At 37.8% G+C, this 12,408-nt stretch overlaps 1 protein-coding gene across 1 annotated transcript in view; it reads left to right on the top strand.

The window, feature by feature from the left end:
- LOC104542530 (potassium voltage-gated channel subfamily H member 1-like) overlaps positions 1–8,366 on the top strand; it is a gene marked incomplete at both ends in the record, with an annotated part of 18,006 nt that extends 9,640 nt beyond the window's left edge. Inside the window, one exon of the mRNA XM_010186877.1 lies at positions 8,170–8,366. Within this exon, the coding sequence (XP_010185179.1) occupies positions 8,170–8,366 (197 nt within the window). The remainder of the gene's footprint in view (positions 1–8,169) is intronic.
- Between the last annotated feature and the right edge of the window lie 4,042 nt (positions 8,367–12,408).

Here is a 12,408-nt window from a genome sequence, read left to right as displayed (position 1 = left end):
CTGCTGATTTAATTTGATCTAATTGCAATCTTAAAGGAACGTTATAAGAATAATTATTTGTTTTCTTTTCAACTGCTTTAGCTTCCTCATTTAGCCATAAGCAGTTCATTCAGATGTACACAAGAGGCTTGATTCAGATTTTGGTAGCACAGATTTGCATCCAGATAGGACAGTGCAAACTGCAAGGGCAGCTGCACCACAGAGGTGGTTTATTTTAGAGGAGGAAAAATAGCAGTGCAGAAGTATTGTTTGTTTTAGACCTTCTCAGTGGAAAAGCATTGCATCTTCCACACAATCGTGTTAAGATTGCTTCTCGGCAGGCTTGAAGATGTCAGACAAGTCAACTGTGCTGAGCCCAGGCTGCCATCTTTAGACTGTCACCAGTACCTGAGCTAACTCAGGCTTTCCTAAACTAAACTGCTTTGTTTGTGTACAACTCCATTTTCAGAATTTAATTGTGTGTTTTGGGGCCTGCTGTTATTTAATGTCAAGTCTTTGAAAAAAGTCCCTTACTTCTCCACTTCATTTTTTATCTGAGTTTTAAATTTAGGTAAACATCCCTGTGTTAAAAATGCCAAGCTGCTGTGCTTTTAAGCTTAAGAAGTGGTTGCAGGATTATGGATGGCATTAGAGTTTTCTTATTATTTTCATAACACAGTATCTAACGTCACAGCATTGTTTGTGCTGTTGAATAAGACTGTAACGTGACCAGCGGTGCTTTGTAAAAGGAATGATTAAAATTAAAATCCAGCTTTATCTTCAGTAGTTCTATTGCTCTTTTTCTATTTATAGTTTAAAGCTTTTGTGGGTTTTTTCCTGGTTGACATATATGGGCAGGTTGGACAAGCTGCATGTTGTTATGAAGTAATTCAACTGAAAGAGCAATTTTAAAAGTCTAATTTCCTCAATGTGTGTCCAAGCACACTATTAGCAAAAGAATTAGAAGTGGCGATCAGGCTAAACTTTTTAAAAGACACCATCTAACTATGGCATAAAGAGCTCTACATTAATACAAAATTTTAATTCCATAGAGCGGCACTAAAACCTTTATTGAGAGATAGGGGTTTATTTCCAAATGGTGTTTTTGGACAGAGAGTACTCCTTATTGCTGTGCTTCAGACGTCTAGAAAATGTAGTGTGGGTTGACATCAGGAGTTGCCTATTTTGAAACTTCAGCCAGACATTGCTTGTTCTATGCCTAACTTCTGGTACGGCAATAAATGTAGGAATCACCAAAGCCCCTGTCCTCTGATATCAATAGAAGGTCTAAGACTATGCAGGTTATTGGAGAAAAAGATTTTTAAAACACTTCATTAATGACTTACTGGTATAAGTGGGGAAGAGGGAGATTTCCTGTGAATAGAGGCCTCAGTCGTGAATTTGGCACTTTAAATTAGTTCATTTTTTTCTAGGGTTTCATGCTTTATTGTTGCAAAGTTATGCAGCTTTGCATAATGTGGTCTTCAGTAGTCTAACAGCACAAGATGTGGAAGAAGTCCCCTTTGGAAACGGTCATGTCTCCAAGTTGCAGGCGACAGTGATTCATGAGGCACTGGCAGCTAAAATTCAGTTGTGGTAGAGATGAATGCCTCTGTTGCAGCATGCTACTTGATATCTCAGGCTGCTTTAGGAAGGCTTGCCCATCATGTTTGTCTGTGGACTCCAAACAGAGATGTGAAGAGGTAGAAGTTATAATTTAACAAAGAAATTGAAACTGGATTTCTAGAAAGGCCCTGATTTCTGGCAAGTGATGCACTGAATTAATTTTCATTTTTGTTTTGAGTAGGGTTTTGTTTCTATCTCAGAATTTTGGAGGAAGAATAGTAACTTTATTTTTTCACTGAAAAGCTAAGTTAAAAATAAATTTTAAAAAATTTTCACAGAATACTTATTCTTCTTTGTTTTCTCCAAGTTTCAAATAAAAACATTTTTCAGAGGTATGTTTCTGAAACATTGATAAATATATCTTCAAGGATTTGCTAGAAATATTAAATAAATTGAAGTATACTGTAGCTATGAACTTTGTGAGGTTGTAAACATTTTTACTTTATATGTATTTTAAACTCTTTGAATGCTTTTCTCTGAAATCTAAAAAAACCCAAATTTTGGATCTATAATGTAAACTTCAAAAAACAGCTATAACATAAAGCCTGTTTCTAAGACATTGGAGAATAACTCTGAGGATATTGCAGCTTGAGCCTCTCATATAGTTTTTTTGTTCAGAGAACTAACACCGTCCATGTAATGACAACAACAAATTGAGCTGTGTTTTTTCTATTACTTAACCAATGCAAATAACTTCAAATACCTTTGTGACTCTGGTTATTTGAGCTGGAAACTTCCCTGTATTCTGAGTTTGTGCCAACTGACCACATTTACAACATTTTTTACAGTAACCATTAAAAAGCAAATAAGGATAAATGATTCAGATTCTGGTGAAGCCTCCAAGTTTTTTGTGAATAAGCCTGGTGGGGCCTAGTGACATTTTAAAACTCTTCTTCTCATCACAGTAAGTCAAGTAGTGAAATATAATCCATGCGCTACTCAGGGAGATAAACACATTAATTATAATAATAATAGAAATCTTAGCTGTAACTAATTCATGTTGTTGCTACTCATCCTGTGCTCTGAAATAAATGTTGAGTTTTTTCTGTACAGTAATGTTCTTCAACAGAGAAAATTGATGCAGTTGTATAGTAAACTGTCTGGAAAATGTTGCCAACTGTGTTTTAAAACATGAACAGATACACTATGTTTCTATTCATGCATCAGGCAAATCACTGAAAATTCCATTTCAGTTTATTATTACTATAACACTTCTTTTGGTTTCTGTGGCACTGATACTCTAGCTTTTTCTTTTTTTTCTTTTTTTTCGGTATAGTCCTATTAGAGGAAAAGAGTGATTAAAAACCTCTGGTTAATGAAAAATAGTGCATTCTCTGCAGTGCAGTTGGTCATTCACTTCTCATTATGTGTCTCGGTTTGCACTTGAGGAAACTTAAGAAAATCTGAAGCAGCAAATCACTTCCATGCATCATCTCCTGACAGCTGTATTGTGTTGGAGGACCAAACTACAGGCTATTCAGTGGCTGTCAAGTTGTGCAATTTATCTGTGGGACAAATACTCTGAACACTCTACCTTTTTGCCAAATGGTAGCTCTGTTTTTTCTGGCAGGCAGATATTTGTTGCCTAAAAACAGTGCATCAAGAGGGAAAATTATTTTTGCTCTGGTGCCTCTACTTACCCTGACTCACTCTTCTCTCTGTAAAATGGGAAGATTTAAACTGGATGCGTTACTCAGATGGGGGAAGAAAGAAGAGGGAAAGATTTCCTGTTGAAGGCAAATAGACAAGTGGTGACCACTTGGGTTTGACCCAAATCTCACATAACTGGCTTTGAACAGTAGGGGTACATACACTATCCTTAGTGGAATTATGCTTGAATACAATTGGTAGGACCCTGTGACATGGACTAATTTTCGATCCTCTGGGTCTGTTCAAATCTGTTTAGGAGGAGAAAAATAAAAGATAAAATCAGGTCAAGTTTTTTATTTGTTTTTAAGTTTCAGCAGCATTGTCACTGAGCAGACACCAGAATAAAGACCAACCCAGAGAGAAGCTGTGTTTACCTTTACAGCAGTTTGTTTACCACTGCTTGAAGGTGGAGAACAAATCCCAGGGGTGCAGGTCTGTGTGGGTGCTTTGGGGAGCTGTGCTTGGAAAGTCATTGCGCAGGTGTGGCAACTGCTGTGATCAGCATTGCTGATAACAGTATTTGCTAACACCTGATTTTCAGGATATGCTTAGTGCTGCATTGCTGCAGAGGCACCATCGAGTGGTGTTTGGTCATTCTAGCTTATCTTTGGGTCTGCTGAGACTACAGCAGATCACAGTTTTCCTACAGAAGAATCTTTCTGAGACAGATTCTGGTATTGGCTGCTGTAACAACTATTACTATTGATTTGAGAGTGATTCTAACACCAATATTTTGTCTGATGTACTGAAAATCCATGGATTGGTGTGAATCCCATCAAAGCCTATATTGACTTGGAAGACCTTCAGCACACGGATCCCTGGCCTCATCTTCTCAGCCAGCTCCTGTTACAGTATCACACCAAAACTACACCACGACTTAAATTAAATATATTAATTAAATATATTATCAATCAAAATATTTCACAGAGGCATATTTTTCCAGAGTAGGATGGAATATCTTCTCTCTGAGAGTTCTTCAATAGTTTCTGTTTGTAGGAGTGAAGAAACTAAGGGTTGCTTTGGTGGGCACATCAAGGCCTTACAGCGATAAAGCATGAGCGTGGTTCTGTCCTCAAACAGAATCAGCAAAACATGTCACTAAATTGCAATAATCTGATCTTCATTACCAGTCCTGCTTTCAGGAGACAGAATGGATGTGGCTTGATCTTTTGCCTGACTCAGGCTGAATTAGCAGTGGTAACAGAGAAATCCTCTTTTCACTTTTAAGATGAATAGCAAATTTATATGGAGAAAAGACTGGGAAAGAATAAATATGGAAAGAGAAGGTGTTAGTTTTATAAAATAATTCTTCACTGTTTAAATATATCAGGGTTTGGGACTTGTTATTACAGTTAAAACAAACAATCAAACCTAAAAGGCAGAAGACTATTTGGCTTTCCAGTGCATACAGAGCTGACAGTGGAAAAGGTCTTCAGCCCACAAATCCAGCAGGGAATATAAATGATTGATGGTAAAAGCTTAGATCATCCACTTTAAGTGTGATCGACAGATAGTGTTCCTGGCAAATTACTGGAATTCAGCAAGCTGGGAATGAGAATGCAAAATTTGACAAACAAATGGCCATCTGCATTTCTCTAGTTTTTGATCTTTCTTCAGAGTTAAGGTGAAATATATAAAGCCTGGAGTTATATGCAACATGAGGCTTTTGACTGAGATTCTCTAATGCAGCCATTAGACTTTGCCAAGCACCTTCTGACACACTTACACGTCTTACTCTTCTTGCTTTCCAATTACAGATGTTTTTGATAAAACACCCACGTAATCTGCCCTCATTTGTTTTTTTTTCTTTTCTTTCCTTTTATCCTAAGTGATTGATCTTACATTATGGAGAATATATAAATGAAGGGAGATGGTATCCAGTTCCTTATCATGTATAAAGCAACAATTGTTCTAATCCAGTGCAGATACTTCTGGGTGGAATTTTAATTCCTGCTTACTATAAAGACTTTGTCCTTTTTTCCCCGCATTTTTCTATGAATGTCAAACACAAGTTTTTTAGAATCTGACAATCTAGATTGATACTTTTGGTATGTATTATTTAGAACACACACTTGACAGAAACAAAGCTGTGTGATGCTTGCACGTATGACTTCCTTTGGAAATTGAACTGTAATGTAGGATTGATTTTTGACTAGATCACTGGCTGTTAACTCAATTAACTTCAAGGAAATTGTTAATGATAGAAAACAGTAGAACTCCTTCTTTTAGCCTGGCTTGTTTCTTAAAAACTGAGGCTTCTGTGATCTGACTCAGTTTGTGATTCATGTGCTACCTGGCAGACGTAGCTCCATCGTGTGCTGCTCTTGCCACGAATGGATAGTGGCTCCCTGGGGTGGCAAGAAGCTGCAGGAGTGGGAGTTTTTTGGTAGTTACAAATAGCAAGGGGAAACTGGGGTTGCTGCCACCAGTGAGCACACAGTTGTGGGGTTTTTTTGTTATGTGACAAGCAGAATTAAATTTTTAAAAGAGCAAGACATAACTAAATTCTGCTGCATGTTGTTTCCTATGCAGGCAAAGCAGCACCATACTGTTTGTACTTGCATTGTACTAATTATTCTTCATGCTACAGTAGGACAGTAAAATAATTATTTTCATTTTAAGGCAAGGAAACCTGTCTGAAAATGTTAATAAATAAACTTAGAAATGAGCTAGAATTCCTCTCCCTTATGCTTGGACTACCACCTCTAACTGTTGCTCATCAGCGATGGCACATTTCTGTACTTGATGGATTCCAGAGCGTTAATTAAAACAGTTGTTTAGCTAATTGCCTGGATGATTGTGAGTAAAAGCATATTTATTCCAAAGGCAAACAATCCATTTTTACCCAGTGAAGCGTATCACTTTTATGGTGAGTAAAAATTGTTTCACTTCAATTTTGAATACATTGTGCATTTGTCTGTCTAAAAGCCCTGTAGATGATGATCTATTTTAAGCGCATGGAAGCTTTTTTCTTAGGCCATTTTTAATGTATCTACTGAAAAAGCATATGTTTAAATAATTGAAAATGTGAAAAGTCATTGTCATTAAAATGAAAAGTTGCTTTCTGCACTGAGCTATGGGTCTACCACTGTGCTTACTGATATGCAGCCTTTGTAGTATTTCTTGATGTTGGTACCGTCCTATGTAAAAAGGCTAGAGGTGGAAGAAAGGGTATCATTAAGGTGCCTTTGCCTAACTTTGTGGGGGAAAACTGTGCTTATGGAACAGCTGGTTTCAGTGTATATGTGCATTTAAAATGGAAATACAGTCTGTGCTCCTCCGAAGTGTTCAGGGACTGAACTGGTCCCTGACAGGTGGACTGTGCAGGGCTTCTGTGGAAGACTTGGGAGCATGTCAGTGTGAACCACGGTTTATTGCACTACAGCGTAGCTTACCATCAGGCTGATAGTTTGTTCTCTAAGAGATAACTCTTATCATCTAATGGGAATGATCGCATAAAGGTGGAAGTACAGCTAAAGGGCTGAGATGGGAGTTCTGGGTTTAATTTAGTTTTCTTGACCTCTTTACTCTTGAGAATTCTCTTGACTTTCATACAGACTTTCATACATGACTATTTATTTAGGAAATGAAATCTAAAAGGGCCCAGGTGAAGTCAATAAACTAATAAGTTTTGATGCCTTGACTTTAAGAATTGCTACAAGGAAAGTAATACTTATAAGACAAGGCACCATCTGGCCCATCCCTACCACAGCTTGATAGACATAGTGAATGTATTTCTTTGTTGTTTGTCTCAAAAGTGATGTGCAGTGGTGATATAACACAGCAGTGGTTTAAGATCAAAATACCATTCAGAGCAAGAGCAATGTAGTTTTTCATTCTCAGGGTAACAACTTAATATTCTTACCTTGTTAGCATTATATGTTGGAAAATAGAAAAAAACCCAAAACATTACTCTGTAAAGTAGCTCATAACTTTATCCTAAACACTCCCTTTTGTGCCCAGCCTGACTTGGGGCATAACCAGTGGAATCCTGACTGAGGGCTGCTCCTCAGGCAGATTTTCGTATAGTTGCCTGGCATTTTGGCCGTCGTTGCAGTATTTCTCCGTAGGGATTTCACTCTCTGCCCCAAGCTCATAGACACAGGCTCATGGGAAGGTTGTAAGTAAATAGCCATGTTTTCTTTCTTCCAGTATACAGTGTGTATTATCTTGACGGTGACTAACCTGTACTCTTCTTGTTTTGTACAATCCTGCGGCATTAAACCTCCTTTGTATTTTGTGAGGTAACACACCCACAACTACTGAAAGATTTTGTTGAGACTACTACCAGCTGCAAAGCGTTAGAGCCACCAGTGTTGTGACATCTGCTCTTTTGTACTGTTGTAAAGACAAACTTTTATGGTGATCTGGTGAACTAGGGCAAGCTTTCTTTAATACTGACGTACAGTAGCGTTTCATTACAGCCTGTAACTGCACTGACATGTTATACAAGATGATTTCAGTGACACAATAGTGGGTAGTTGTTTGCCAGATTAAGAAAACTCAGTAACATAGATGTAAGAAATGAATTCATTCTGTGCCAGTTTAAAGAAGAAAGGGAAAAAACATTTCCTCTTAATTAATGTCTTTGAAAGGGATCAGAAGATAAATGAACCAAGAATGAACTGCTCTTCTTGATTTCTAGTGAAAAACCTTTGCTGATATTTAAAGGGGACTTGTCACATGATACACTTTTTGATTGTGGTTTATTCTTCTGAAATTTTGCTGGGATGTTGTAATTAACAAAAATATAGTGGAAAAGGTTATCAGTGGAGTATTTCAAATATTTTTTTCCAGACAGAATTTTTCTGACTGCATAGAAGAACCTTGGCTTCATAAATTGGATATATCTTTTTTTATATTCTTTTTGTGAAAATAGCAGTTATTGAAAGCAATACTGCTACTGTTTTCTAGGTAAAGGAGATGTTTTCGGTGATGTCTTCTGGAAGGAGTCTACCCTCGCCCAGTCCTGTGCTAATGTAAGAGCTTTGACTTACTGTGATCTTCATGTGATTAAGAGAGATGCCTTGCAGAAAGTGCTGGAGTTCTATACAGCCTTTTCCCATTCCTTCTCCAGAAATCTCATTTTGACCTACAACTTGAGAAAAAGGGTAAGTAGCTTTAATTTTAATATATACCATTAAAATTATAACTTTTAAGGACTGTCTGCATGAAAAACTGAATTGCTTGAATGCTACCATTCTTTGTAGCCTCTCTTCTAAGAAGGTTTTTCAGAGCTTGCCTAAGAGACACTGCTAACTCCTAGATTTATTTGGGCTCTTTTAATGTGCCAGTTCAAGTTATTTTGTCAAATATGAATCATCATAATATCTCATTTTAAATTCTCTGTGTAATCTTCAGTGAACCATATCTATAGGAATTTATTAAAACTGTAGTAGGTATAATTGAGTTGATATGATTTTATGATGTAACGTAGAAGGCAATAGTGTTACATTGAAACTAAATACGTTGGAGCACCTATACTTGCTTTAAAATATTATGATATAAAGATACTTGAGATCAACTAAAGAAATGTGTTTCATAGGTTTTTTTGTTCCTAAAACCAGTTCTCTGTGGTAACTTCCAGATGCCAAGTAGGTCCTAAATAATTACACCTGAAAAAATAGAAACCTTTTAATCTTTGAAGTCTGTTTTGTAAAATTGGACTTTAGGCCTAGAATATTGTTGTTGTGGATTTTTTATTTTTTTTTTGGTACCTAGAGTTTGCATACTGAAATTAAAATAGTGTGGTGATGTTTTCTATGTTTTCTATGCTATTAATATGAGAGTTCAACTTTTCAGTATTGGGCAAGGAAGAATGTGCTATCCACACTTTGGTCAAAAAAATAAAAGCTTTGTTAGAAAATTGGTGTAATTAAAAACTACAAAGCAAATTTAAGATTGCGAATTTCCTCATAGGACCTTTCTTTCAAAAAGACATTGAACTACTGCAGGACAAGGAGAAGATATACAGCTGCAAGAAGATTGAGAGAGATGTCCTGTTAAAAACTAAGTTTAAAAAACAGCTACTTGCCTGGTATGAAACAATATAAGAAATAAAAGAAATTATAGAATTTGGTATTGAGATGGCTTTGGACCTGCTCTGAGCCAAAAGTTGCAATTTCAGAATCAAATACCTACCCCAGAATTGACACTTTTTCCTTTCATGTTATTTGCTGTAGCTTTTCCCAGACCAGGTTACAAAACACTTTTTAATCACAATATCGTAATTCCTGTGCTATCAATTTTCTACACAAAATGTTCCTAATGAAAAGGTACATTTTATGATAGCAGTTTCCATCCAGTTATTCAAATAATTGGACTTAATTGAGTTACAGTCAGTAGAAAAGTGGTGCTGATTGACAACAGAAGTGAGAGTTTGATGGTTCTGGGTTAGCAGACTATAATTTTCTTTATTTTATTGAAATAAGGCTGATTGCAATCAGAATGCAAATGTTAAACAATGTAAATAAGATACTCTTTTGGAAATGCAAAGAAGTTACAATACTTTGGTGATAATGCATATTACAAGGCAACTTTTTAGAGTTTGGAACTTAATTTGGTTAAGTATCTGTGAATCTTTTATAGAAATAGCTCTCCAGCCTGACGCTTCTAGCACTTCTCCTGGTCTATTTCTGCAAATGGAATTTTGTAAAAGTCAGATGAACTAGTACCTTCTGTGAGTTACGTTTGTAATGCATTGCATATCATTTGGAATATAAATACCAGAATTACACTTTTCATTTCAATAAACAGATTTCTATCTGGTTCTGAAAGTGTTCAACTAGTTGAAATGTAGATACTGTATATTCATCCCAAATGTATTCATACAGATTCCAAATACATGAAAAAGCAGTTTTGGGGATGTTTTGCTTGAAGGTTCTCATGGGTATATTTTTAGGCTTGCATATTCCTCTGAGGTGTCCCCATCTCCAGGGTGCATTTGCCTTCACTTGGCCATGGTGCTGCGTCTCACTGTGTAGTGCAAGGTGCTTTCTAGCCAGGGTTTGCTCAGCTTAAATGAGCTTTGGCATTGGTCCCCTCTTTCACCATATTCATATATTCCTTGGCTGCTGGGTCTTCTTCATTGATCCCTTGTAGAAATGGGCCTCCCTGTCCTAGACCTCTTTGGTGCCAGTCAGCAGTCCTGACCTTACAGATGTCCCTCACACTTTCTGGGGTCTGGATCCACTTGCTAATTAATGACTGTGACAGAAATAAGCAGACATGCAGGAGCATTGTAAGGTACCAAAACAAATTGGTCTTGACTGTAGCTAACTCTAGAGCTTGACTTAGGCAAAGTAAAAAGCATCTTCCCTCCATTCCTTGTGCTGCTCTTCCTACCGATCTTGAATGTGCTTTGAGCTGAGCTGGGAGAGCAGGACACTTCTGTCTGTGTGTCCCCTTATGCCCTCCCTAGAATGACGCAGCAGTTATGATATGTTACTGCCCATGATGTCCAAGGACTTTATGGCCGAGCAAGATGCTTCCAGTGCTCTGTCCCTGGCATGCTATGTTGTCTGTGTCTGTGCTGTGAAAACAGTTTCCTTTCACTCACTTTCTTGATGAACACTGGTGTAATACCCTCTTTTCTAAAACTGTCAGCTCACTGCCAGGTGACTCCCCAGGCAGTTTCCTCAAGCAACTACAATCCCTCCTGAAGTTCTTCGCTGTCTAGTTACCTCTCACTGGAGCTCAGACTTAGAAAACTTTTTATTTTTTCTAAAGTCGAAGAGAAAGGAGACCTTTAATTAACTCTTTCTGCTACCAGTCATTGAATTTTTCATCTAACTGGAAACATGGCTGCTGCATCTGTTTCTCCAACATCTTAAGAAACTGGAACTGCAGTGTGTCTGCAGGTGGCTGTGTGTCAGACTCAAGGGCTTTGCAGCTGAAAGGAAGCTGACAGAGGATTTCTCAGCACACTTCCTCCTGTAACGATGTTGTGAAATTAAAGCAGGTTAACTTGATGTTTTTATCTGGTTTTGAAACCCTAGAGAGGAACCAGGGTCTACACACTGGAGGTGCGTGGGATGGTCAAGTGACAAACTCACCCCTGTGGAGGATGTGCTAGATGAAAGAGAAATATTGTGGGTTTGGAGTGCAGCAGGATCCACAGGCTGGATAGAGGTCTATTTTTCCACAACAAATATTTAAACACTTCTGGGTTTCCAATCTGGATATCTTGGCTCCAGATCAATGGAAGCATAAGAAGAGAGAAGCTTGTATGACAGAGACTTGTCGTTACCTTTTGTTTGTGATGAGGTGCGAGTTTGCTGGCACCTTCTTTAGGAATGTGTAGGGCCTTTGGCAGGACTTGCAAGCGTTCTGGTTTTGGCACTTGCTCCTTTCCATGTGTATGAGCTTTGTGACTGATACTAACTTACAATAGGTTGTACCACAGTGTATTTGCTCAGTTCATTCTGTTGCAGCCGTAAATGATATTATAGCTCAAATGATCGCACATGCTACATAAAAGAATGAATTCTTATACATAATTTATTAAGCTGAGTTTTCTCTAGTAAGCCATTTTAGCCTGGATAGAGATTAAATAGCTAATTCTGAATGCTTTGGAGTATCATGATAGAAAGAGTAAGTAATTTATCCAGAATTTGAAATTTGTGTCCTGGAATAAAAGAAGGAATGCAGTGGGATGTAGATATATTATTTGGGATTTTGAAAGACTGGAAGAAACTGCAAAGAATACTCTGCATGTTTACAAAGCAAGCATGATTTAGTGTTTTAAAGCCAACGTTCCTAGTCACAAGATATTTCTTAAAAGAGCAGTGATTGCAACAGAGTAGCCTGTCTCCCTGCCGCTGTAAGATTGCTTGCTTCTGTAGGTGCAGTGGTGTGCTTGTTCTGCGCTATTCCAACTGTGCGATTGGATGGGGTTCGTTTCCACCACCTCTTTCTAAAGCAATTTTAAAATATAATTGTGCTGTCATTCAGCATGACTTGGACAGGTTGGAGAGTTGGACAGGGAGAAACTTAATGAAATTCAACAAGGGCAAGCATGGAGTACTCCTTCTGGGGAAGAACAGCCCCAAGTATCAGTTCAAGATGGGGGCTAAGCTGTTGGAGAGCAGCTAAGGGGAAAAGGACCTGGGGAGTCCTGGTGGACAGCAGGCTGACCGTGAGCCACCAATGTGC

The sequence above is a fragment of the Mesitornis unicolor genome, unplaced genomic scaffold (genome assembly GCF_000695765.1).
Source record: "Mesitornis unicolor isolate BGI_N332 unplaced genomic scaffold, ASM69576v1 scaffold33240, whole genome shotgun sequence".
Classification (NCBI taxonomy): Eukaryota; Metazoa; Chordata; class Aves; order Mesitornithiformes; family Mesitornithidae; genus Mesitornis; species Mesitornis unicolor.
The sequence above is the reverse complement of the archived record's forward strand: the minus strand, read 5'-3'. Positions and strand labels throughout refer to the sequence as shown.